This window comes from Acomys minous (genome assembly GCF_964271855.1).
Source record: "Acomys minous genome assembly, chromosome: 9".
In the NCBI taxonomy this organism is placed as follows: domain Eukaryota; kingdom Metazoa; phylum Chordata; class Mammalia; order Rodentia; family Muridae; genus Acomys; species Acomys minous.
In genome coordinates this window covers 75,227,620-75,254,595 of record NC_140490.1, presented here as the reverse complement: position 1 = coordinate 75,254,595, position 26,976 = coordinate 75,227,620, and the positions used below count along the sequence as shown (strand labels likewise).

At 44.4% G+C, this 26,976-nt stretch overlaps 1 protein-coding gene and 1 long non-coding RNA gene across 6 annotated transcripts in view; one reads left to right on the top strand and one right to left on the bottom strand.

The window, feature by feature from the left end:
• Window positions 1–18,565, bottom strand: part of LOC311605571 — a 93,242-nt gene extending 74,677 nt beyond the window's left edge. For 2 of the 4 annotated variants that reach the window (XR_014782013.1, XR_014782014.1), the window contains exon 1: window positions 17,990–18,558. This is a non-coding gene — a long non-coding RNA (uncharacterized lncRNA). Of the gene's footprint in view, window positions 1–17,989 lie in introns of all 4 variants that reach the window. The other 2 variants (XR_014782012.1, XR_014782015.1) reach the window with 2 other exon arrangements.
• On the top strand, window positions 6,405–26,577 carry INHBA (inhibin subunit beta A). 2 transcript variants are annotated; one of them, XM_084796227.1, is made up of 3 exons: window positions 6,405–6,787; window positions 11,730–12,236; window positions 21,360–26,577. In XM_084796227.1, the coding sequence occupies exons 2-3, from the start codon at window positions 11,849–11,851 to the stop codon at window positions 22,244–22,246; spliced, it is 1,275 nt and encodes a 424-aa protein (XP_084652353.1). In that variant the 5' UTR covers window positions 6,405–6,787; window positions 11,730–11,848; the 3' UTR covers window positions 22,247–26,577. The 2 variants fall into 2 exon arrangements, with proteins under 2 accessions (XP_084652353.1, XP_084652354.1); XM_084796228.1 differs by lacking the exon at window positions 6,405–6,787 and adding an exon at window positions 8,713–8,999.
• The last annotated feature ends 399 nt before the right edge of the window (window positions 26,578–26,976 follow it).

Sequence of the window (26,976 nt, the reverse complement as noted above, 5' to 3'; positions counted from 1 at the left end):
TACACTTACACCATTTTTATATTATGTGTAGCGAATATATCCTACTTTTAAATTCAGTATGTGTCCTTTGGAAAGCAGGGACTGGGAGTGGGCACTTTACCTTCTCAAGTTTCCTTCTATGTTAATGCACCAGAAGAGGGTGCTGCTGCCTCTTTCCGAGGGAGCAATAGGCCGGTCACCTGGTAAATCTGGAATAGTCTCCCAAATCCATGAGATTTTCTTCCTTGGTGGGCATGGTTGTTGTTGTTGTTTTTGCTTTTTGTTTTGTTTTGTTTTGTTTTGGTTTTCTCCCTCAGGAATTGTCATAAGCGTTCCAAGTTGCACTGGGGCACTTCCTCTGGTCACAGCATTAAAAAGACTGAGTTCATGATTTGTGTTCGGTGAGCCTTTGCTCTGTCTGGAATTCAGGAGGATCTCTTCATCGGAAGAGGAGTGAAGTACGGCATGAACTTAACCACGGAAAGGTTGGAAACTTCCACATGCACTGTTCTTACCGAAGGACTTTGAATCAGCCACCAGTCACCTGGCGCACCTGTGCCTTTGCATCGTGGCCTTCTTTGCTTGAGAAAGCTTCTGATCTGGACTAGCACAGTCACTCTGTATTATTAATTGATTTACCGTGTTCCGTTTTCAGCCTGGTCCTTCCCATAGCAGGCTACCATTGTGGGGGAGCCAATCCTGTCTCTTTGCAGATAGCTTGTTCAGTACTGAGCCAGCAAAGACCCCAGCGGTGAGCTATCTCACCTGACTATTGCACTCTGAGGTTGGTGTCAATTTTACCATTACCCCCACTATCCCAGGGGCCTGGCCCCCTCTTCTCTTCTGCACCTCTTACATATGCCTAACTGAACTTAATTTTGAGTCTGTAAAGTACTGTCAGGTTAGAAGTACAAATAAGGGAATGAGTGAAAGTCTCTATAAAGTAACACTTGCCAGATGCCAGCGTATGAACTTGAAAACAACTCAGATTATGGTTAAAAAAAATTCCTGAAAAATGGAGAGAGAGAGAGAGGAGGGGGCGGGAGGGGGGGCAGAGATTTTACCTATAGTTCAAAGAAAAAATAGGTTGGATGTGACAGTACATTCCAATAATCCAAGAACTTGGGGGTAGAGGCAGGATGATTGCAAGGTTGCAAGATCAAGCTTAATAAGTGCTGTGAGAGTTTGTTTCTTAAGCAAACAAACATAGAAAACCTGACAGCAACATGACGTGGAGCTAACGTGGTCTTCCTTCCCTTGAATCACCTGCCTCTTCAGTTTCCAGAAGTGCAGAAGTGCGCTGTTGGGTAAGTAGGACTACATGAGGAACTGGGCCACAGGAATGTAGGCTGGCTTGTGACTCTGCAGCTCGTGCGTAAGCTGAGTATGAGGCTGGGTTTCCTTTCTCCTAACCTATCCTGGTACCCAGTTTCAGAATGCTTGCATGTCTTCCCAGTGTTTAATGTAGAAAGACAGAGGATGCTCATTTTAGCCAGTGAAGCTTTTTGAGGGAAAGAAAACCCACCTGTGGCCACATTGACTACAGAGCAGTAGTGTCCTATGTGCTGGAGGTGCAGAGACACCTTCATTCCACACAAGGGTTTTTATCTGCCGAGGCGAGCATTGTGACCAGCACTCAGTTGTCAGGAGAATCGCACTACTGATAACAGTGGATTTCTTCAGCAGTCCTAGGTCTGGAAATAGGGACCTTTAACTCCACACAGTCTAACTTCAAGAACCCATATGGCTATTTACAAACTTTTGCCAGTCTCCCAATGGAATTTTCACATTTTGGAGCTCAGCTGCGCAGAATCCAAGGCCCAGGGCACCATGAAGACACCAGAACCGTCTTCTGCAGTTGGATGATGCCACCAGGGTCAGAGAGAAGCAAAAGTCATTTGGAATGCTAGCCTTTCAGAAACTGCTTCCACCTCTAGCCCAGGAAGAAGCCATTCTGGGGATATTTTTTCCTGGAATAAGGACCCTTAGGGAGACTTGGCTCTTGCAATGGCTTCATCTGAAAAACTAACTCTTCTATGAGAGAGTCGGAATTGAAGGTTAGGGATGACTGCTCCGAGGGGAAAGTGTGAAATGGTAATCACTTTCATATGACACTTGAGAAATGTTATAATAAAGCTGAGTAAATTGGAGCATGAGTTAGCCAGTCCTTTGCTAACTAATGATGTCACTCACTTTGTGCTTCCTCCAGCCTATGATTAATAAAAGGGGGTTATTACAGTAACTCACTCCTAGTGGGCAGCAGTGACGTCAGCAGCAGCTGAGCAAACTGACTACATTTAGTCGTGCGTGTGTATGTGGGCATTTTTTTTTCCCTCCCTGTGACTAACATGAAGCTAACAGCATCTAATAAAACAAAAGCCTCTTGAACATTGAAGAAGTTATTGAGTGAAATCTTCTCTATAGGGAGCGCCATGTTAATTGTTCCTTGTTCCATAGCTAAATGGTGTTAGAGTTGGCCAAAATGACATTATTGGCTTTCCAGTTGTTGCATAAAAGTGATCACAAATGGTCTTTGAACGAAGAGAATTTTACTTATAATAGAACAACTATTCTTCCATTCCAGTTCACCTTTCAGGGGGCGTGAGTAAGTGTTAAGACAAGGGACCGTGGCCATACGCTGCCTTGGGAAAGTTTAAGCTTATAGCATTTAGTAACCCCGGCGAAACGACACAAGATTATTGTACGTTTTTTTTTCCACTTTGTTTCCCAAACTGATTAATGCTGGCAGAATCCTGCTTGCTAGTTCACCTTTGCAAACCTGACCTTCCAGAGATTAGAGTGGGGCAGCTGGATATAGTTATTGACCTGGCCGGCTGCTGCCAGAGCATGCACAGGAGAGGTCACAGTGCAGTGAAGAACAGCACCTGAGCCACTATGGCTTAGACGTGCCAGAGAGCTGCTCCCACAGAGGGACACAACCTTTGGACTTTACCAGGACATGCAGGAGGTAACAATTCACTGATTTAAAACAGCACACACACACATACACACACGCACACATTCACACTCATATGCACACACACACACACACACACACACACACACACATTCACTCACTCACTCACTCACTCACTCACTGGACAGCTTCAAGCTTTTTTATTGGTTTTTACTTTTGGGATCTATAACTGGAGAATGGGCTCTGAGGTATCTCTGTGGATAAGCAAAACTGGATTAGAATCAAAGTCTCTACTCTCTTATCAGTCTAATGAATCTACACGCTAAATCCCTGTGCCTTCATCTCTGTGTCCTCAAGCCAGGAATATGGGACTTGTTATCCTAGGGGATCCAGGTAAGGAAAAGGGTGTTGGTACTCTGTTCTATATTCCATTGAATATGTTTTCCATAATCTTCTAAGGGGAAATAAATCAATTTCTGTAGCAGATGTTTCCTGATTCGGTTTAAACTGAGTTATGACAATTTATGAACATATGTATGTTGGTCAGAACTTTGAGAAGGCATATTTACATAGTTTCTCTATAGGTTACATGTGATCATTGAGTTTTTTTTGCATGTACTAGCCATTCTTGGGAAGAAATCCAGGCATTTATGAATCATTTGGGAGTTGATTGAGGCTTTTAGTTCTAAAATGACCATTTACCTGAGTAAACTATGATTCATATCTTGGAGGAGATGACATGGCGTCATGCTGTCTAAGACACTCCTCTTATGGCTCTGTCCATTGACAAATGAACTTTGACTTACCCGTCTTCTTTCTGGATGACCTGAACCATTCAGAAGCTGAGCCTTGAACTTGGGGCAGTGGCCCTCATCTTCTGAGCACTACTCAAATCTACGCTAGCCTGCTGTGAGCTGCTTCTGTCTGTCAGTGATGGTTATCATTTCTTGTTGATGATGCTGTTTCTTTGTCTTTCACAATCATGTCTGCGTCCTCTCAGAAGAGCAGCACCTGGAGGGCCACAGCCTTCTTTTAGCAGCGTTACTTCCTTATAGGAAGGGCACTTGCAGGATATTATGTTGCTTGCATTGGACATTAGGACGTAGACAAGATTTCAGTTTTATTCCTTTGGATAGTAATTGTTTGTCACTCTCTTAAGGTACTAGACAATAAAACAAAGCTACTGGTTTTTCTTTCCTTTATAAGTTAAGATAAACATGGCTATCTCACATTTGCAAAATTTACTTTGAAGAACTCTCTGTTGCATTGATTGAGCTGTTACTAAATCACTAAAGTGAAGGGCCCATTTCCTCATTTACTTTTTTTCCTGTGAGTCTTTCTTATCTTCAAACACCTTGGGTATGAGTCAGCTCATCTAGATTTGTTGCTTGCCATCAAGACTGGCCTTGGTTTAATAATAATAATAAAAAGAACTGGCAGAAAATGTACTGTGTGCATACGAGAACTCTGGTTGGTAACAACAAGGTTGCTTGTGACAGTCAGGTATCTATCTCCTGGAGTGAGTCTCTAGTCACTGGGTATCGCTCACGCATGAGGAGGCAGAGTCACTTCAGCCATTAACACTTTGCATAATTGGATCCTTTTCCAGTGTTATAATCTGAGTTTCCAAGTCCTCTTGGATAACAGATGGAAAGGGAATTGGGTGAAATCTTAAAATCATGACTCCAACTCAGGGCTTCTCCACTGAATAGTCATTGCTGATTTCTCTAAGTGTGGGCACCATCCTGTCCTGGCCATTGTAGGAGGGTACTTGGCATCCTTGGCCTCTGTTCAGTAGATGCCAATAGCACCTCCTTCCTGGTTGTGACAGCTGAAAACATTGTCAGATGTCTCAGGAGCAAAACCATTTCAGCAGAGAACCCCAGTTCTGGAATGAAGAACAACAGTTTTTTTTACTTACTGATTTCTTTCTTTCTTTTCCATTTCCTGTTTTAGTGTAGCATCTGGGTCCACTGTTCAGAAAGATAACTGTCTTGAATACTCCGAGAACAGGCCCTTTTAGACAGCATGAGGTCTGAGGGCTACTCAGGACACTGAGAAAAATGTGAGTCTTAGGAGTCAGGGAGTTCGGCGTTAACTGCTTCTGATTTGTTGTAGTCTGGTAAATTTAGGAGGAATTTGAGTGTTCTCCTTTCCACCTCTGCTTTGAACTCCTCATTGTTGGTCTGACCTAGAAGCATGCAGACCAAGACACCCTAGTTTGATTTTGACTGCAAAGGGCTGCTTCATCTCTGGCCCAAATCCTGGTATCTAACACTTGGCCCAAACTGGCTGCAGGCTGTGGCCTGTAGGAGACGGACCGGTCTGCCAACCCCAGACTCTACTGAAGCCATTTGGTGGGGTGCTTAAGCAGGGACTCCCACAGCCCACTGCAGCACATATTCCGAATCCTGCCCATGTTTTCTGCACGCAGAGTTGGCTCTGGGAGGTGAGGGGTGGGGGATGGGGAGGAGGGTCACTGCTAACCAAGGAGGCCAGCTTTCTTCTTCTTTTTTTCCTAGGCCCAGAATCAGAATAACACTTAGCTGCTGAGAACACCTCAAAAGTCCCTTTCATTTCCACAGTCAGGTGTCACGTTCACTTTCCCAGTAGGGATGAGGCAGAAATCAGAATTTTTTGGAAACAGATTCCTTTCCCCCATGGGAAGGAACCAAACACCCTGAGTTGTCAGCAGCTTGTCTGTCCCTCTGAACCACCAGCCTCCTGTCATTCAGTTGAATCAGAGGACACTTCTCAGCCACCTGCTTAACGTGTTCACATCCCCTGGCGTGCATGTGTGACTGAATCATAGGATCTGTGAGCAGAAGCTAACCACAGAGTTGTGGCAAACGGCCCCCTTTCCAAGCCTGTCTCCTTGCTTGAGGACTAGTGAGGGAAGAGATTAATAGCCTGGATGAGCGCTTAAAGACATAAGGTTTACTTGAGAGGAAAAGTGAATATTCTCACTTCTTGATCTCTGCCAACTTTAGATGGGCCCAGCTGCCGCACAGGGCAGACACACTAGTCCAGAGCTAGCTGTGCCCCTAAGATACGTGTCACCGCAAGCCACAGGCTAGCACTGGACCGCAGGTCTCCCCCATTGGCACAAAGGAGCTCTATCCTCAAAGGAACTTTGTTTCTTGACCAGCTCACTAATTGTGATTGAAAACACCAGCTCCCCAGCAATGCTCACGCATCGGAGTTAGCAGAAACAAGACAGGCCCTAATTGCTCCATTTACATAAAAGTAGAAACATACAACTTCTAAATATAAATCTCTGGCACATCGCTCCTTTTGCAATTACAGTAAAATAAGGTACCAGTTTCCCTCCGGGCTCCTCCTCACAGCAAGCTGCTCCCCGGGTTCGCTAGTGGCTGCTCCTCCAGGCGAGCACAGGGCCAGCGTGGAGTTGGAGCTTTGTGAAGTAGTCAGTAAATCAGAACGCCTCCGCTAGGTGCAGAGCGCGGTGGCAGCGGGCCACTCTGCCAGTGCGGTAGTCGGTGGGACCGAACTCCACACTCGGGAAGGGGCAGTCTGCGGGCGCGGGGCCTGCGCTGCCGCTAGCCTTGGTCGGCCGGGAGACCGCCAGCCCCAGTGCAGGTCCTGGTCCCTGACAATCCCTGGCACCGAGGGCTGGGATCAGAGATTCCCAGCTGCACTCACTGAACAGTGATTTTTTTTTTCTTCCCCTCCCTGAATTCTTTAGCTGCCAAAAGGGGGGGAAAACCAAGAGCTGCGCTTTTAAACGAAGTTGCCCTTGCTGGTGTTCAGGGTAAAAATAGAGGCGGCCGCTTGGACCGGCTTGGCCCTGAGTCCAGGCGTCCCGCGAGCCGGGCTGGAGCTGCGCATTCGGGAGTGATCCCTGGAAACTGCCAGCAGGTGCTGCTCAAGGTACGGTGGCAGGCTGCGAAGGGACAGGGCCTGGGTGCAGGGAGTCTCCGCGGGAGGGGCAGGAAGTGAAAGAGAAACCAACCCGCTCAGAGCTGCGCTGACCAGCGCACGCCCTGGGCCCTGGAATTCAGCGGGGAAACGCTGAGCCTTAGCCCAGAATATTCCACAGAAGCTATTTTAACCTGCCTGCTTCCTCCACCACCCCCAACTTGATTTCCGTGGGGAGGAGAGAGGGAGAGGGAGAGGGAGAGGGAGAGGGAGAGGGAGAGGGAGAGGGAGAGAGAGAGAGAGAGAGAGAGAGAGAGAGAGAGAGAGAGAGAGAGAGAGAGAGAGAGAGAGAGAGAGAAGAGAAGCTTTCATAGTGTGGTTCAGCTCTGAGGTTGGGGGATCCAGCTACGTCACAGCTGCTAGACTGGCTTAGCAGGTGGGCACTTCCGTGGTGTCAAAGGCCAACAGGGTCTCAGAGTGACACGTGTGTAGTGGACCTTGCAGTCAGGGTCCTGTGCATTCCCATGATGCACATGCTTAAGCAACCCCCAGGATGTCCAGTAATGAACATCCATTTGTGACCACTGAGTTTTGACCCTGAATTTATAGATCCCATTTTATAGATGGAAACACCGAGGCTTGAGTTTAAATGGTGAGGGAGCCTCCAGAGTTGGGGGTCTGATCTAGGCGCTTTTTTGTACCACCCACTCTACACTCCAGCGCAAGTGCTACTTTCCCTGAAGACATGTGTGAGGTAGGAGGTGAGCTTAGATGCTGTGAGGTTCTTATCTGACAATACGGAAGGGCCTCTGTTCCAAGCGTTTATGTTCATCCCGGGGTGGGTATGGAACTGACCCCCACTGACTTTCTTTCTGTCCTTGCCACTCATTCCTTTTTCCCCCCTGAAACTTTATTCCCTACTTCGGTTCTCTTGTGCTGTTCTTAGAATGTTCCTTTCCCCGCCCCCCTCCTCCTCCACATGGAGCTAGCACCCACACTTTGTTAGCCAAGAGAGACCCTCGCCGCCAGACAGCTCCTGGTGTAAAGGAACCTTCCCCCCACTACGCATCAGGAGACCAGAGCCTCTGTATTTTGCTTGTGGGCACAGTGAAAAGTTTATTTTATGCATGTTAAATCCGGCACACAAAACAACATATCTGGTCATATGGCTTTCATTAGCTCCCAATTTTGTACATTTTATCCAACTTGTCCTGAGAACCTGGACAGTGCTGTACTCCTTCCTGAGAACAAGAGCCCTTCTTCACTGTGTGCATCGGAGGAGCCTTATCTCCCTAACAGTGTGACTCCCCCAAAAGAAAACCCCAAGCCTCACTTTACATCTGTTTCAAAGTGAGTTCTGTTCTTTTCATTAAACTCATATTTATAATGTTTATAAATTATATAGGTCTTGAAGTTCTAGCTTTAAAAAAAAGATGATCTTTTTCTATTGTTGTTGTTTTGTTTTTGCTGGTTAGGATGGGATTCTAAAGATATAGGCAGGATGCTTATGAAGTTCACTTGCAAAGAAGGACCCGTTTCCCAAGTCTGAGGTGACAAATGATGTATGAAGCAGGCATTCAATTTCAAGGTGTAAATTAACAGTGTGAGTCAAGGCAGGGAGACCATCATCACGTGGACAGATTTTTCCTGTGCTTTTCCTCAAGAACATAGCTTATTTAGATCATAACTATAAACTAGAGTTCCTATGAAGAACACTGAGGTTTCTCTGCCGTAGAAAAAGTAAAGTGCTTTGCAAATAGAAACAACTTTATGAAGTAACAGATGTTGTACGTGCACATAAAGCTGAATCTGAGTATAACAAGAAGTGTACGTATGAGTAAGAAAAGGCCACAGCTGGACACTCCTGGAGACGTGTGTATTTGACACTCTTTATTTTTGTAGAGGATGAACTATTCCTAGCCACGGGCTTTACTGGCTCAGTGCATCCCCCAGGTAGTGTCTCAGAAGCCAAGAGAGATTTCCATTAGATAATGAATTATGAAATGTTTCACACTGGAAAAACTAGTCATCTGCTGATGTCATGCTGATTCTAACCAATCCTAAACAAAGCCCCAGCCCTCCTCTTTGAGAGGTACCAATGTGTGAGTGTACAACTAAGTACTACAGTATAAAACTTCTCAGTGCCAATACCTTGAAGAGGAACCCAGACTGCTCTGACCTCATGATACAAGAGCCGGCTGGCAAAACAGAAGGGGCCCAAAAGGTAATGCTTTTCAATTCTTGCTTATGAGCTCTCTATGCATTCAAAGTCACTATGGCTAGGAGGACTTTTACAACTTTTTGGCACCTCCACAGGCATTGTAATTTGTATCCTTTTCTATTGTGCAGGCAGGTTAATACTGTTTTTTAATAGTCCTAGAGCATGCAAATAGATGATGTGTTTATACAACCCACTCAGCACACATATACAAGTACATATGCCAAAGAGAAAGCTATTTTTAAGAGCTCCATTTGCAAACAGTAAATTCAAGGAACACACACGTATTCACATTGCAAAGAGAATCTGAACACTGATAAGTTGCTCTTATCCAAATGCTGCTATTAGGACTTTCAAGTTGTTCATTGTCATTAAACTTTTAGCTCTATGTTAGTCTGTCTCATAAAACTTAACTGCATCACAAAATGCTCCGGGTTTTGTATCTGTAACTCCAAATAGGTGGGTGATGTTATTATAATACAAAGATATTTTATTGAACCATTATAGTGCCCATGCCCCTACTCCCCTCATCTTTTTGACCAGCCTTTCTTTTCTTTTCTTTTTCTTTTTTTTAAATGAGAGTTTTAGGTAATATGGACAGTCTTATCAACAAAAGCAGAGTCCTTGGTGTTTCTGGACTTGGGGTCCTCCTGGCTCTGCAAAGGTGTCAGAGGGCCTGTAAGCAGGAAAGTCTTGTGCTTTTAAAAACAGCATTTACATGGTTCAGAGAAGCATTGTCACCTGTCAAAACTGGGAGTTTAACCTCATGTCATGATGTTGTCAAAGTCCTCCTGGTTGTTGTATGTAGATTTTATACTTGTAGTCCTGACACCTCTTAACTCAGCCCTCCTGACCTGCTGTGCTGGAGTCCAGAGCTCTGAACCCAGCAGGTGTCAGAGAGCAGCAGAGTGCATCCACAGAAACCAAGAGTGCCTATGTGCAGGGAAGAAACTGCGAGGGAAGGACAGCTTTAACAGATGGATGCCTTAAAGATACTTCTGCAAGACAAAAGCATTAAGGCAGAAAATGAAAAGGGTGTGTGTGTGTGTGTGTGTGTGTGTGTGTGTGTGTGTGTGTGTGTGTAGAATTAACAAGAAAAACCTCAGAAAGGCATTGTTTTAAAATGCACATTTGTCTTGTTCTGTAAATACTGTAATCCTCGATGAATTCAGCTCTGCTGTTACTTTGAAGAAAAAGGAAACAGCCAGGCAGCCTGCCATGGATGCTACGGTCAAGATTAGGGAGGGGAGTCGGGGGCAAGCAGAATAACAAAACAAAACTAGTACATGCCAGAGAAAAATAATTTGCCAGTATGTGTTAGAGATTCTTTCCCTATAGGCCAGAAGTGTACACTTTTTTATGAAACAATATGAGAAAGGCCAAATGAATTATGTGCTTTAACTGTGCAGCCAGGACAAGGCAGTGAGCTATAATTTGTAGATACATGCACCTCCAGGGTGGAGGGGGAGGTGAGTACCTTCCCTGACTATGTAGAATGCTGCTTGCCCAAGGGACCTTCCAACGCCCTGCTGTGGTGCCCGCTTGGCAAGAGCAGAGTGTATTATATGACCACAGACAAAAGTTCTGCTGCGCTCGAGGTCCCATCAGATCGCCTGCTGGCATGAAGACCCTGGACATTTAATATGAATGAATGGCAGAAAGGAATGGTTCTGGATCCTGTCAGGCAGAGCAGCCAGCTGTCTCAGAGCAACCCCAGCCCCAGTCTCCTGACCTGTGCTATCTACCTGAGGACCTCCCTCAGACCCTCATCAGGGCCAGCGGATGGGATGCTTACTCCAGGCTAGTGCAAGGCCCTGAGAGAAGACTTCGACTTCAGGGGCACACTTCCCAACCAAGTTATCTCATTGAATGGAGACAGTGCATTTAATTAGCTTGGGTTTCCCCCCACCCCCCCCCCCCGCCCCCAAAGAAGAAAGGTAACGCAAGAGAAAGGATTGAGCAGAGAAAGATGAAACAGAGAGAGAGGGAAAAAGACAAAAGTAAAAGAAAAAGAAAGAAACCACCCACCCCCACCCCCAACCAAAAGTGAACACAGATAGGAGGATTTAGTGTAGAAAGGACTGAAGAATTCCCATCCACCCCCACACGCCCCCCTTTTCCCCCCACAGAGAGTGGTAGGATTTGAAAAGAGGTGTGCGTGGTGAGGGAGCAAGGAGCTGCGGGAAGGCAGCCTGTCAGAAACGGTCTGTCCCTCCTCCCTAGTCACAGCTTTTACTCAGACGCCCTCCCTCTTCCATTCACTCACTCACTTAGGACCAATCCGTCTCTCTCTCTCTCTCTCTCTCTCTCTCTCTCTCTCTCTCTCTCTCTCTCTCCCTCTCTCTCCTTCCCTCCCTCCCTCCCTTCCTTTCTCTCTCCCTCCCTCTCTCCCCTCCCCCTCTTCCTCCCCCTCTTCCTTCCTTTCTCTCCCCTCCCTCCCCCTCCCTTGCTCTCCCTCTCTTTCTCCCCCTCTCTCTGTCTTCTCTCCCCCTCTCTCTTTTCTCCCAGTGTCTCTCCCTCCCATCCTCTCTCAGTCTCTGTCTCCCCCACCCTGTCTCTTCCTTCCTCCCTCCCTCTCCCTCCCTCCCTCCCTCTCTCCCTCCCTCCTTCCTTCTCTTTTACTCGGAGACAGTCAGAACTCTCCTCCCTGACAGCCACAAACCTACAGCACTGACTGCATTCAGAGAGGAAACCTGCAAACCAAACTTCACAGAAAACTTTTTGCTCTTGTTCCAGAGAATTTGCTGAAGAGGAGAAGGAAAAAAAAAGTCCATAAAAAAATCCTGTGCGTGAGGGGTGGGGAGGAAAAGCAGGGCCTTTAAAGAAGGCAACCACACACGACTTTTGCTGCCAGGATGCCCTTGCTTTGGCTGAGAGGATTTCTGTTGGCAAGTTGCTGGATTATAGTGAGGAGTTCCCCCACCCCAGGATCCGAGGGGCACGGTGCAAGCCCGGACTGCCCATCCTGTGCGCTGGCCACCCTTCCGAAGGATGGACCTAACTCTCAGCCAGAGATGGTAGAAGCTGTCAAGAAGCACATCTTAAACATGCTGCACTTGAAGAAGAGACCCGATGTCAGCCAGCCGGTGCCCAAGGCGGCGCTTCTCAATGCGATCAGGAAGCTTCACGTGGGTAAAGTAGGGGAGAACGGGTATGTGGAGATAGAGGACGACATTGGCAGGAGGGCCGAGATGAACGAACTCATGGAGCAAACCTCGGAGATCATCACCTTTGCCGAGTCAGGTGGGTGCTGCTGGCGCTGGGGGTGGGGGCGGGGGTAGGGAGATGTGTTCCGTTGACAGTCCTAGCAGCAACTTCTTTCCCTCCAGCTAGAGACTTCCCGGGAAGGTTATTAGTTATTAGTGATGGTGGCGCCGGAGAGTCAGGGGTGGGGTGGGGTGGGGTGGGGGGTACTGGGCAAGTACTTCTTTGTCGGAGGAGCTCTGCCCCGCGATGGCTAGCTTACACTTTGCTAAATAAACTCAGTGGTTACCCAGAGAAGAAGCTCTCAGCCAGTACGGAGCTGGAAGACAGTGTCAAGGGGATCCCTGGCTGCCCTGCCTAGGAAACCAGATCTGAGCAGCCAGATGAAAGCAGGGCATTTGGGGGTTTAGGGGTGCACAGGCAGCATCTGGACCCCATCCAAAGTTTTTTTTTCTTTCTGAGGTAGGAGCGAGAGTGCCTGGGGGCCGAGTGCAAGGCACTGATGATGCCACTGTCTGAAAACAAATTTCTTTACGTGTCTGATCTGGGGCCACATTGGAGCCAGACTTGGGCTGTATTTATTAGTGACAATCATTTTCACCTCTGGAAAGCCTGCCTCTGTGCACAGTGCACACCCAAGACAGCCAAGAGCCACTCCCAGGGCAGTTAGCACTGACCGAATTAGTGATGACTTTTGGAACACTGACCCTTTTGCTTTCCGATTAAAAACAAAATAAAAACAAAAGCGACAACATCAACAGAACGCCAAACCCCTCTCACTCACAAGCCAGTTTTATTCTTTGTAAAGTACGTAGAACTTTTTGCCAAGGAATGCGACCTTGACAATGTTCTCTCAGACACTATGCAAAGCACTCAATCCTTACGTGGAAGAACTGTAATAGGGTCTAATCATTGGCTCAGGACTACGCTAACCTGTTGCTGTGTAGAAAATACCTGTCCAAAGCCTAGGCCTTAGACTTGGAACTGGTTCTTCATAGTCAGGAGGACACAGATCCTACCACAAGCCTCTGGGAGCTGGGCCCACGGATGTTTTAATAATACCGCTTTACATTCGTGGGAAATACCAGGCTAAGGACTAGGATCACTCGCCAAAGCCATCTGAAGGGAACGCTATTGTTTTGTTCGGTAGAGCATATGGCTAGTAAAGTACGTGCGGGGACTCTCAGGATTTTGTTTAAAAGTTTGCTTCAGTGGTATAAACAGTTAAGGCAACACTCAAAATTTCCAATGCTGAAAACCTGTTGACTCAGAGGTTCTGTTTTCAAGAAAACCTTGCAAGACCTGGGCATCCATGCCGGTGGGGGAGTGATGGGGAGCTGACAGACTGCTGGCTTGGTGGCTTCCTATGAGAGAAACCTTGGTGCCCCACCAGCTTCCTAGGCAGGTTAGCTCTGTCCAAGTCCTACTTTCTTACCTACCTCTTGACACAGTCCGCGAATCCCTGGTCACTGTGACTCTATTTTCTGAACCGTATTGAGGGGAAAGACAGGTTGGACCTATCAGGTTGCAGCTTACTTTTCTTCCACTTTTCAGAGTTAGGAGGTGGGAAAGAAAAGCTTTATTGCATTGGCTGACGTGTGGGGGATGGGCTCCATGCTTTAGAAGATTGGTCCTGGACCTGGCATCACCATATAAGTTTTTATATACAGCCTTCACCTATGTTGGCCTCAGTTGGCAGTCTCTATTAACTTGGTTTCAACTGTATCACGTGACTAAGTATGCTGTGACTTCCACCATGTTTAGCTTCCATAGTGGACCCAGGCACTCTCTCTTTCCCTCTGACTTACTAGGCATGGACAGAAAATTCATTGCTTGGCAGTTGGAGATGGGGCAGAGAATTAGGCCATTTTCACTCCTCCTCACTTGTGGCCTCCTCAAAGCTAATGACTCTCTCAGTTAAATGGGATCCTGGCACGTTTGCTTCTCTGTTGTTTAGTTTGAGAGAAAATGGGCTCCTCTTTACGTTGGTGGTTCACTGGGCTCGCACACCAACTGAGTGTAAAGTTTGTAAGAGGGAACTCCTTCTAGTCCAGGAACACAGTGTGTCTGTTATAGCTACTTATCTTCTCCTGTGAGAGGCAGCATACATTGACTTCAGGTTGATTTACTATAATTTCGCAGATGTAAGTTAGGGCCATAGTATAGGCAATCTACTCTCCAAGTAGCATAGGGTATGACGTAAGCATGTTGCCTATTCAGGAACCATATTTATCATCTGGTTAATTAGAGCAAATACATAAAAATGAACTGCAAAGATCCATCTTGTTGCTTTTGTAATAATTCTACTCTGCAGTGTAGGATGGTAACATATTTCAAAAATAGGAAAGGACTTTTTTCTTCAATTATAACCCCATGTACAACACAGAGTACAGTCAATGAGTGTCACCTGTAAGCATACTATTATGTGCTATTTAATATTAACATTCTTGGTATGAGATGTACGTTTTACTTTGGCCTCTTCGGTCAAGATTATTAGATTAAGCTGAAAAAAAACCCATGAAAATAAAGAGAATCCAAGGACTACAGTACCTTAGCCTTTTAAGTGAATATATCCTACTGTGTCCAGGTGGTATTTCAGCTTTGTGAAACTGATTTGGGTTGCTCTGGATAAGTAGCAGCCATTCTCTCTCAAGCTCTCTGAAATATGTACCAATAAATAAATTTGATTTTGTTTATATAGGTGTCACCCAATTGTGCATCCCAAAGTTAGTGTATTCATTGCATGGCTGGCCCCAAGTCCTGAGTGCTCACCTTTCTGGAAAGCAGCAGCAGTATGGATGAGTAAAACCCAATGACTATGACCTAAATTGTCAATGAAATTGAGATCAGAGGCCGTCTGGGCTGATGTACTGTGTTTTATCTACTTTTGCTTCTTTATAGTGGTTGCTCAGTGAATGTATAGTAACAGTCTGCTACTGAACATACATAGATTCCGCCATGGTTAGCTGCTAATTGTCACAATTAGCTTATTGGAGTGCTTGCTACATAGGATGGAAGAACAAAGAAAGTGATGCCTCAGTAAATAGATACTGCCAGGTGCTGTCTAAAGTAGCATCCCTCTAGTCTCTGGGAGGACACCAGGTAAAGAGGATTTGAGTTAGCTCACTGAAGACCACTGAGAGAGAGAGAGAGAGAGAGAGAGAGAGAGAGAGAGAGAGAGAGAGAGAGAGAGAGAGAGAGAGAGAGAGAGCGCCATCTCAAAGCAGAGTACACTCCCACAACTCCACCCCTACCTTTCTTTTGCCCTGTGTTCTGAATTGCACCTCATCAAACCTCTGAACCCTTAAGGTTTCACACTTCTCTGAGTTTTGGGAAAGACTGGCCACAAGAGGGCGCATCCCTAAGCCTTCTTCTCTGTCACTTAATCTGGGAAAGGCAGTTTTGTGGCTACTTGAAGCCCCAGCCTGTAGCACCCTAATCTTGAAGACTATCAGGTGCTTGCTCCTGCAACCCCATCTTTCTGCAGAGTTAAGATTTTATGGACTGGGAGGTGCACAACTACCTGTAATAAATGAAGTGAGGCCGAGGCACAGCATGGGAGTGCTGTGGTCCATATGAACATTCCGCAGCTCCATAGGCGGCAGAGGAGTGATACATTTCAAAAATAAACAAGGCAGGGCTTGGGATGTACGCGAATCATCGGCTACACTGATGCGAACACAGTCCCTCCCTAATACGGTAGCTTGGGTTAAAACACACACACACAAACAAACAAACAACCCGCCCGTCTCTGTCTCCCCCAATTCTGCTTCCTAGTTTGCCTGCCTTGTCAAAATGCTTTTCACAAGGGACACGAATGACAAGTGATTTCCAACAGGGAGAGGGGGGAAAAAAAGACTATTTATTTAACGCCTGGTAAGAACACGGAGTTCAGCTGCTAAGGACGCATTTGTTTCCCAGCTGAGAGTGTGGAGAGAAACCGTGGGGGAAGGGATGTGCAGAGAGATGAGCACTGGTTTTTTGCCTGTGGAGTGGGTGTACTGTAGTGGGGATGGGGAGATGTCAGGGGAGGGATGCAGTTTTCACGCGGAGAGGAGTACCTTCCCAGGCACTTCGCATGAAAATACTTACTTGTCTTGGCCCTTCTGCTATGTCAAATATTCTGCTTTACTGGTTCCTAGGTCCAAAATTAAAAGTGTAAAAGTTTCTGAGGAACTCTAGAAAAAGTCTCTGGGGCTGAATCTTGAGAATTTCTTTTTCTATTTATATTATGAAGTGAGACTCTTCATTTTTTGAACGTTTAACCCTTTTCATCATTAGTTAAATGAAAGAGGCAACGGATGATAAGTTACTCAGGCCTGAAGAGGTACAATAATTCAAAAATGGATCCTAAGGAGAGGTATTAAAGCTAAAGGGCTAGACAGGATAATTTATACAAGCTATACAAGCTAATATGCCTGCTGTAGGCAAGATTTTCTACTGTAGGTCAGAGGAAAAGTAACCCTTCAAGACCTTCTGCAGAAAGCCCTGGAAGTCATCCAGAGGCTGACTTAGTGCCTCAGAGGACACACAGGCTGTAGTGGAGGCCCTTCATGCTGCTGACTGCACTGTACCTAGGCACAGGGAGACTTGGTGAAGACCAGAACATTTAAGCAACGCGTATTTTCAGCAGAGCTGTGCTCCCCTCTGGTGAGTTTAAACGTGCACTGTGAGTGGCAAGGCTTTCTACATTAACATAGATGTAATTACTACCTATTTATAAAGGGATAGCATATTTTACTCCAGATGTTGATGAGGAAAACCAGGCTAATGAAGCTGAGCATTTATGTATATATTGGTTATTTAGCTGGGAATGATCATGTGCCCAGGAATCCGAGACCTGGACTTGTGTGTATGTGGCAATTGTATACTAATGCTGGGGAAGGAAGCAAGGAGCCTGCTTATGCAAGCCCTGGCATACCTTCATGATCAAGCTAGGGAAAAATCCTGAAAGCAAAAGAGAGCTGCTACACACACCCTTCCTTTAGGCTTACGTAGACTTTCTTTCTGCCAGCCCTCTTACCAGGCAACATTTCAAAGGTATTCCCTATAAGGTACAAAATTGATCTCTACCAAATGTTCTGCCCATTTTCTTCTGCTTTGGTGTGTGTCCACCAAGCTCGCAGGGGCTAAAGTGATGAGATATTATCACCCACATGGGTTTGCGTGGGACTATCTTAGTGAATTACTCAGACATAGCAGGCTGTGATACAAGCCTTGCTCACAAGCCTCAGGACAAAAAATAGCACCGAGGAGGAAAAGCATGTTACCAGGGAGTAGGTAATGAAAGGTTACGAGCAATCAGTCCTATCTGGGGAGCTGCGGCCTGGTGGAGAACCCAGCACACACCTGGACACACGAGCGCCATACTTGCTTACGCAGCGTGATGGGAAGGTGTTCATTTCAGGATTTTACAACAGCAGGATATTTAAGTCAGGCCTGAAATGGATGGGAAGTTGGTGTAAACATCTCATCCTTAAGTATTTCTTCCCTTTTTCACGTCATTCCATGTTCGGCTTGGGGCCTCCTGGAAGCATCCCTATAACAGAGCCGCTGCTCCCAGGCAATAGAGATAAAGGGAATAGAACATTTCCTAATTGTAGTTCTCATCCCTATGAAAGTGACTTGAGAGTTGTAATATATTTCTGAAACCAACAGGTCTGAGAAATGCTCAGTCCACCTCAGCTTCCAGCCATCTCACTCTCCCCACACCCCTCTGCAATGAAAGCTAAGGTAAAAGAAAAAAAAATGCACTGCTTAAGTCAGAATACAATAGAACTTGTAAAATGTACCTGTGCGTGAGGTAGACGGAGGAAGACTTCACTCTCTCCTCCCCCTGTCCTCCTGGGCAAACGGCAACAGCATTTTCATGAAATTGGATCTCAGTTTTATTTTTTTCCCCCCTGATAAAATATCATGCAATACACAAATAGCAGTTCCAGAAATGGACACCAGGAGAAGGAGGGGACAGGCATGTCAATTAGTAGGGGAAAATCCAAATGTCAGAAATATGGGGGAGAGATGAAGCGAGCTCGAATGGATACAAACACAGGGAACCAGAGGCTTTCGGCTGGATAATTAAACTGCTGCACAAATCAGAGCCCTTGCCTCCCGTGACACGCAGGCAATGGCTTGCAGTTAATTGTCAGCCAAGACCAGCCTGAAAGTCGTTTTATGACGACTCTCTGAACCTAGTGTAACAGCACCTGACAGACTGAGCCCCCTCTAATGAGCACTCTCTTTGTACGCTCCTCTTGCAGGAACACTAAATCATTTGCTTCCAAGTACAGCCGCCTGTGAAGAAGGGGCGGGGCCACCTCACGCATTAGAAACTTGTTCCCATGAAATGAGGGGCCGTCCTGCAGACTGTGTGACAGGGGCACATGGCCTCAGCCTTGCTGGCCTTGGTTAAAAAAAAAAAAAGCAGTTCCTATGCACAGTCACTTGTTCTAGCCAATTAATCCTCTGTTATCCCTTTCCCAGCATCTGCAGTCGTCAGCCTAGGACTGTTTATGGGAAGCCCAGTGTGAGCAGGTCAGCATGCGTGCGTGCGTGCGTGCGTGCGTGCTGTCAGTCCCCTCACCCTCACACCTATGCCAAGTGTGGCTGGGACAGAGCAGAGTTTGGGAGATGGTTGCCTTGAGACCTAGTGAACACTGACAGCCAGGAGCCAGTCAGGAGCCAGTCAGGAGCTGTTTCCTAGGGAGAGAAATTAGCCTTTTCTGGCTTCTCTAACTTGGCAGCTACTTTTGTTCTGTCTGTGGACTGACACGTCGTGTAGCCCAGAATTTCAGAAGCGGTCCCACCTGGAAACAGGAAGGAAAAAGTGATAGGTAGCCAATAGATAGTTTTCCAAACACTGAAGGAACTAGTGCTCTTCTGAGCCCCTGTGGCCTATCCCTCCTTCCCCTCAGCCTCTCTGGATCCCTCTGCCCTCATGTACCCTACCTCACGAGGTACATGTACCTCATGAGCTGCTGCAATTGCCATCTTAGATTTTGCTTCCTAGAACCTTTTACTTTCTCACAAAACCAAACAATAACAACAGCAGCAGCAGCAGCAACAACAACAACAACAAAAACAACAACCCCACTCGACCTTATCAAAGGGTGAGATGGTATTCACGTTCAAAGCTGTTAGCCACATCCCTCTTTCTCACTGTTTCTTGCTCTTGTCTACTATGGAATCAAAAATCTCCTCTTAGTTAATTTTAATACCTAGTGAAAACGTGAGGTCACTCAGAGGAATGCCAGTACCCCCACCTACATCTTCCTGGAAAACTTCAGGATAGATGCCAGGGGGCTGTGTCTCGGGTTAGCATTCCGTGGGCCTTGCCTTTGTGAATTTATCAGTATTGTAATCAATCTACAGAGTGTGTTAGATTGATGTTGGAATCTACAGTGCACCATGCACAGACAAGCTTTCCTTCAAGAGTACTTGAAACTGTGCTGAAATTTATGGTGCCATGAGCACCTCAAGGTCTCTCCTGATAAATACAACCTGGTTCTGTTAGCTATGGGTATCCAGTTAGGGAGATCCTCCTAGGGAGGTGTGATGTCAAACATGAACCACCTGAAGATTTTACAGCAGACACCTATGAATAGGGGCGTGATTAGATCAATGAAAGTGTGCCTTTATATACTCTCCAATGGTAATATGGAAGTGAAGGGAAATACATACTTAAAGAATTCTGTTTCTTATTGTAAATTCTTATTCTTTTGAGTTTCTTATGGTAAATGATACTGCATGACAACTCTACAAGTGTGTGTGAAAGGAGAAGCAAATAGCAAGGTTTTTGGCTCTACAGATAGGTAGATCTGAGTGATTGCTGGGGTTTCTTCTGTTTTAAAAGCAGATAGAAAAAGGGAAGTATGCTTTTGGTATTTATTTGGGGTATTCTAAATGAAGAGAGGCAAAAAGAAGGGATTCAGAGACAGGAGTTGCTTTCTTAATTTAAGGCAATTCAATGCTACTTCGATCCCATTTGTTAGTTAGTAATCAGATAACTCCCTGCCCTCTGCTGCATGCTCCAAAGACAGTGAATGGGAAAGCTAAGGCCTAAGCCCTCAGGTGTCCTAAATGGAGTTAGTGTGAGGGTGGTAGTAGGCGAGGAGAAGGAAGGCAGTGAGAGTGGGGTCTAGCTGGAAAGCAGATGGCATTGTTTTGGTCAGCCTGGATGGTGCAGGGACAAACGGTGTCACTGCTACAAGTGGCTTGAGTGCATAGCGTTCATAGGGGATAGATAGCTGAATTACAGGAACATGGACTCTGTGGAGTGTACACTCCTATGTCACGGGAAGTTTGGATATTGAAAACAAAAGGTTGTAACAGAAGATACAGCATAGTCAGATCTACTTTTAGGTGATGAAAAAAAATGCTCTGAGAAAGGCCTAACTTGGAGCTTTGCAGGCCATTTGGTGAAAAACCTGCTGCTGTACCTGGGGACAGGCTGACAGGGGAGTTAGGTCAGGTGGTGACAGGAAGAAGATCTTATGTCAGAGAGTCTGGCATACACTTACGCACACATAGACGAGAAGACAAGGTCTTTGGCTTTTTGTGAGAAAATAATTCCACAATTGCTAAGGCTTTCAAAGGTTTTCATTGGTGCTGTTCCATTAGATCTTTTCAAACCTGAGATCCCTGGGCAAATGTCATCTCGCCATTCTCATTTGTAAAAGGGGGTGAGTGACATAGATACAGAAGCCCAGGCTCCCTTTATCGCAGAACAGGGTCTACAAACAGCTCTCTGGTAGTTGCGCCTCCTGTAACTACTCAATTCTATATAAGTGAAACAAGGTCAGGGCAATGTGTAATGAAACACACTGTGTTCAAATAAAACTACACTTACAGGCACTAAAGTTTATATTTCAGGTAAGTTTCACGTTAAAAAAATTATCTTTCTTTAAATCATTTCAAAACTGTAAAACCCTTTCTCAACCCAGGGGCCACATGGATTCAGGTTTATCTCATACAAGGACTGTAAATTGCTGACTGAGAATTATATGAGATAACTGATAACAAGATTCTTGCTGCCATAAATCAGTGATAGATGTACAATTACAATTAACAAGTGCTCTTCTCTCTCTCTCTCTCTCTCTCTCTCTCTCTCTCTCTCTCTCTCTCTCTCTCTCTCTCTCTCTCTCTCTCGTGTTTTATCTTCAGGCACAGCCAGGAAGACATTGCACTTTGAGATTTCCAAGGAAGGCAGTGACCTGTCCGTAGTGGAGCGTGCAGAAATCTGGCTCTTCCTGAAAGTCCCCAAGGCCAACAGGACCAGGACCAAAGTCACCATCCGTCTATTTCAGCAGCAGAAGCATCCTCAGGGAAGCTTGGACACTGGGGATGAGGCTGAGGAAATAGGCTTAAAGGGGGAGAGGAGTGAACTGTTGCTATCCGAGAAAGTGGTCGATGCTCGGAAGAGTACCTGGCACATCTTTCCAGTGTCTAGCAGCATCCAGCGCTTGCTGGACCAGGGTAAGAGTTCCCTGGATGTGCGGATTGCTTGTGAGCAGTGCCAGGAGAGTGGTGCCAGCCTAGTGCTCCTGGGCAAGAAGAAGAAGAAGGAAGTGGATGGAGATGGGAAGAAGAAAGATGGAAGTGATGGAGCGGTGGAAGAGGAAAAGGAACAGTCGCACAGACCTTTCCTCATGCTGCAGGCTCGACAGTCTGAAGACCATCCTCACCGTAGGCGTAGGCGGGGCTTGGAGTGCGATGGCAAGGTCAACATCTGCTGTAAGAAACAATTCTTTGTCAGCTTCAAAGACATCGGGTGGCATGACTGGATCATCGCTCCGTCTGGCTATCACGCCAACTATTGCGAGGGTGAGTGCCCGAGCCACATAGCAGGCACCTCTGGGTCCTCGCTCTCCTTTCACTCAACGGTCATCAACCACTACCGCATGAGGGGTCACAGCCCCTTCGCCAACCTTAAGTCGTGCTGTGTGCCCACCAAGCTGAGGCCCATGTCTATGCTGTATTACGACGATGGCCAAAACATCATCAAAAAGGACATTCAGAACATGATCGTGGAGGAGTGCGGCTGCTCCTAGAGTTGCCAGGTCCTAGAGGAAACGGATCTAGAAAGTTCAGAAAAGATCGTGGCAAAAAATGAAGACAAATAGAAGATTTCTGAATTAAACAAAACAACCAGAAAAATAGAAATAATAATAATAAAAAAAACCCATAAAAACAAAAACTAAGCTGAAAGCAAAACCTAATGAAACCAGATGAAGGAAGATGTGGAAACTATTCTAAGCCAGGGCTCAGAGATGAAGCGGTGAAGGAGACAGGGATTGGGAGGAAAAGGGAGAATGGTGTACCCTTCATTTCTTCCAAGACCAAACTGAATGCATCAGTTTTTTTTTTCAAACTGGGTATTGTCCTCTCTCCTGCCTCTTGCTGTTCCCTTGCGAGCCTGGAAGTCTACTTGTCTATTCTGCAGTAATGTGGGCTAGCACAACCCAAATAACGTCTAGAAAGCCATGAGTTTTAAAGGGCCAGTCCCACCCAGTTACCCAGGTCATAAGTATGTCTATGTGACACTCTCTCTGTGTATTTCAGCACACACACACACACACACACACACACACACACACACACACACAGAGGCATGTCCACACACCACATGCATACACATACTGGTAAAAGGACAATTCTGTGCAGGTGGTCACATTTTCTTTTCTGTACCACTTTTGCCACCAGACAAAACCAACATAAAACATTGAGAACAAGAACGGAAAGAGAGAAAGATCAAGGAATAAAGAATACCAAGTTACATTTCGTTAAGGTGCTTATGATCTTAGAACTATGCAACCTAATAGGTTTGAAACTGTTTACCTGAAAGAGGACAAAAAGAAAGACTTTTTTGTATTGGAAGTAACCTGATTAATTTTTATTTTCTTCAAGGAGAGATACTTGAAAGGAATATGTTTGTCCATCTGTTGGATTCAAACATTTCTATATTTTGTAAATGTTGTTTTTTTATCGTTTACTATTTGCACTACAATGGTGTTTGACCTGTCTAATCCTTATTTAACAAGTATTTTCTTTGGGTGGGGGTGGGGGTGGGGTTTAAGAGCTGCACTTCATGTGAGCTACAAAAGAACTGCTACAGCACACAAAATAGCTATTTTTATTATTATAATTATAATTATTATTATTATTTTGTACCTTAAAAATAGACACATACACCAAAGACATTTGTGTGAGCCTTTAAACAGTCTGTCTGTGGTTGGTTATGGTTCACCATCAATGAGTCAGGGGTAGAGACTTAAGATTGGGTTAGGTGGATGGTGTTCAGGCTTAAAAGACCTGAGAGGTTTGGATTTTTGACTCTTTTTACATCCATGAAACAGGACATTTCATACTGGATGTACAGTAGTGTACACTGTTGGATTATCAAGTTCAAATAATGAGACTACATGCTTGTATGTGTATATATACATTGCTTGTGCATATGCATATCTGTGTGTATATATACATGTTTTGTACCATGTCCATACACATTTTAAGCACTTCAGGCTGTCATTTTTTTAATGTTCTTAAAACAATGAATGTTTGTGTGCAAAACACAGTATTTTTAAGAAGGATAAGTGATAGATTTTTCTTGCTTTTACTCTGTATTTGGTGGGTACATTTCAAATATTTGGATGGGAAAAAGCCTGAAAATCCCAGTGAGAATCCAGCCAGGCCCTCTTTAAATGTACAGGTTGAAATCTTCCCTCTTCCTCACCCCTGCTCCCTACAAGTTATCCCCTGTGGGGAAAATGGGATGTTAATGAAAAAATGGGCCGATTTTTTCAACTTATATTTATTATTTATTGGAATCAATCTTAAATCAGAAACTTTTTCAGAATAAAATATCTTTAGGCTAGAATAAATTTTTTTTTGAATAGTGTAGTTACTACTTAAATAATAAAATAAGCAGGAAAGTATTTAAGACAGTGGGAGTTAAGGGAGAGAGCACTTAAGGAGTAAGGAGGTAGGATAGTTGTACAAATCTCTAATATTGTATTTTACAGCCAAAAATCTTAATGTGTAAGTTTGTGGTTTTCGGAGGCAAAACTGAAAAGATTGTCTTATAAAGATCAAAATGCACACTTAAGCCCAAGTTTCTCATTTAGCCCAACACTTTGCTTGTTTAAAACAGCTAATAAATTATTCCTTATGTATTTAAAATACAGAGCCTTATTTGTACGGACTTGTTTGAAAAACTTTATAAAAATGAAAAACTCTAATTGAAAAAAAAGATATTCCTCAGTATTTTATAAAGTATTGAAGCTTTTAGCATTAAGTCAGTCCATAGATTAAAGTCGTTGTAGGAAAATGAGATACAAGTGAGAAATTAAATCTTACAAAAGCTGGTTTAACTCTTAAAAAATAAACTAAGTCGATATATATTATACATTCTAAGTCAATATACCTTATCACATTAGGCTGTATGTAGGCAAACTACTTTAGTCTTGTTACTGAGTTCCAGGGGCCCTCCCTGTCTTATGCAGGAAATGCATGTACTGCATAAGAAATGAATTACAACTGAGGTCTATTGACCTTGGAGATCTTGCATGTGGGGACAGATGGCATGGTGAGGACAAATTGAGGGAGGTAGACGTCCAGGTTCAACTTTGCCAATTTTTACGAAAAGCTTTAGGGCCCTCTGAGCTGTTTCTTCGGTACTTGAGGTAATCCTGGGACCTATAGAAATAGTGTGTGGAGGTCTACTGTGCCATGTCAAGGGTGACCTAGACCACGGGAATAGCAGGATTTATGAAACTACTAACTCCAGTTCTCATTCATATGAGGTGAATCTGCAACCTTTTAAAACCCTTTAAATTCTAGATGCTTTTGGGGGGCAAGCTCGGCTTTAATGAGGGACCATAGTAATTAACTCTAGAGAGAAATGGGAGTCCACAGGACAGTGTTACTAATCAGAGATCAAGTGACTTTGCTGTCACATGCCAATAAAGTTCACCTGAGATCATCAAATTTGTATGGTCTTGCAATCAAATTTAAATTGCTAACATCTTTAACAATATTAGATATTATTTTGCTAGAGTTAAAAATCTAGACAACACAGTCTTGTGAACAACTGGTCCTTTTATGGAGCTGCTTAGTCCAAAATCAAAGAGCCTTTAATGCCTAATATCTTAGTTTCTTCATGGTGTGCTTTACCTAGTTTAGAATGGCTCTATCTGGTATCCCCACTTTCTCTAGCATAAATCTTAAATACCTGCCCACACAAATTCTAGATGCTCTGAAGAGCATCTGTGCTCAGTATCTCTTTAAACATTAAATACTTGTAAGCTTAACTGACATTTTCCCCTCCCCAAATAAGGCAAATTTCAGCACAATGATTGGGATTTTCTTATCCTAGAAGACCAACCAATTCAATGTTCATTTAAGATTGATTCCACACTCCATTGTCAAGGAGAGGCCTTGCGTTTTCCTAAAAGGCAGAATAAACAAAATCGTTTCACATTTGTGGGACTGAACTCAAGAGGTGACTGAAGAATAGAATAAATATGCCCCAGTTACAGGAACATCCGTTCAAATGATTGTGGTCACTTGACAAATATGATCTCCGTGGGCCTTTGGTAATTTCTCTTTTCAATATAACGGAAAAACTTAATCACCCCAAAACCCGCATAAGTGAGACTTGTAGGTGTGGGCAGGAGGTTTGGGATGGACACTGTATGTGTTTAAACCCTGTATCACTGAGAAGCTATTGGAAGGGTCAGAGGTAACGAATGCTTAGATGCTGTTCACATCTTCAAGAGCAGAAGCAAATCACATGTCTCAGCTATATTATTATTTATTTTTATGCATAAAGTGAATCATTTCCTCTGTATTAATTTTCAATGGGTTTTACCCTGTATTTAAATGCTTTGAAAAACAGTGCATTGACAATGGGTTGATATTTTTCTTTAAAAGAAAAATATAATTATGAAAGCCAAGATAATCTGAAACCTGTTTTGGTCTAAAACTTTTTATGTTATGTGGTTGATGTTGTTTGTTTGTTTTATTTTTATTTTGTGGGTTCTTTTGCATACTACATGCAATTCTTTAACCAATGTCTGTTTTGGCTAATGTAATTAAAGTTGTTAATTTATATGAGTGCATTTCAACTATGTCAATGGTTTCTTAATATTTATTTTGTAGAAGTGCTGGTAATTTTTTATTTACAATATGTTTAAAGAGATAACAGTTGGATATGTTTTCATGTGTTTATAGCAGAAGTTATTTATTTCTATTCCATTTCAGCGGATATTCTGGTGTTTGCGAGGCATGCAGTCAATATTTTGTACAGTTAGTAGGCAGTATTCAGCAATGCCTGATAGCTTCTTTGGCCTTATGTTAAATAAAAAGACCTGTTTAGGATGTATCCTTTATTTTTGTTATTTGTCTACTCATTTTTCATGATAAACCTCCATACATATCACCGCACATTTGCTAGGTGAGAATTTGTTTATACTGTAATTTTCCCGACATGAGAAATAGGCTGACTGTGGATGGAGTACAAACTCCTGAGTGAAGAAATCAAGTAGAGGACTGTCTGTCTCTGCTGCCATGCCAGAAGTTAACACCAAGATACATTGCTCATCTCATATTTATTTGTTTTATTTCTTCTTCTCCAGTTGTGGTGTCAATTATAAAAGATAGATATTCTTTACCTTTCTCTACACTATTTTTCTGTTTTCTCTTTCTACTGCAATATGTGGGTCCATTGGAAATACGTTAATCAGTTCAAGCCAGAGAACAACATGTGCATGAAAGAAACATA

Bases quoted from the DNA above. Each gene is read 5' to 3' on its own strand.
- INHBA (XM_084796227.1), top strand. From the start codon at position 11,849: ATGCCCTTGCTTTGGCTGAGAGGATTTCTGTTGGCAAGTTGCTGGATT. The intron at 12,237-21,359 runs GTGGGTGCTGCT...TTTTATCTTCAG, and splicing joins CATCACCTTTGCCGAGTCAG to GCACAGCCAGGAAGACATTG.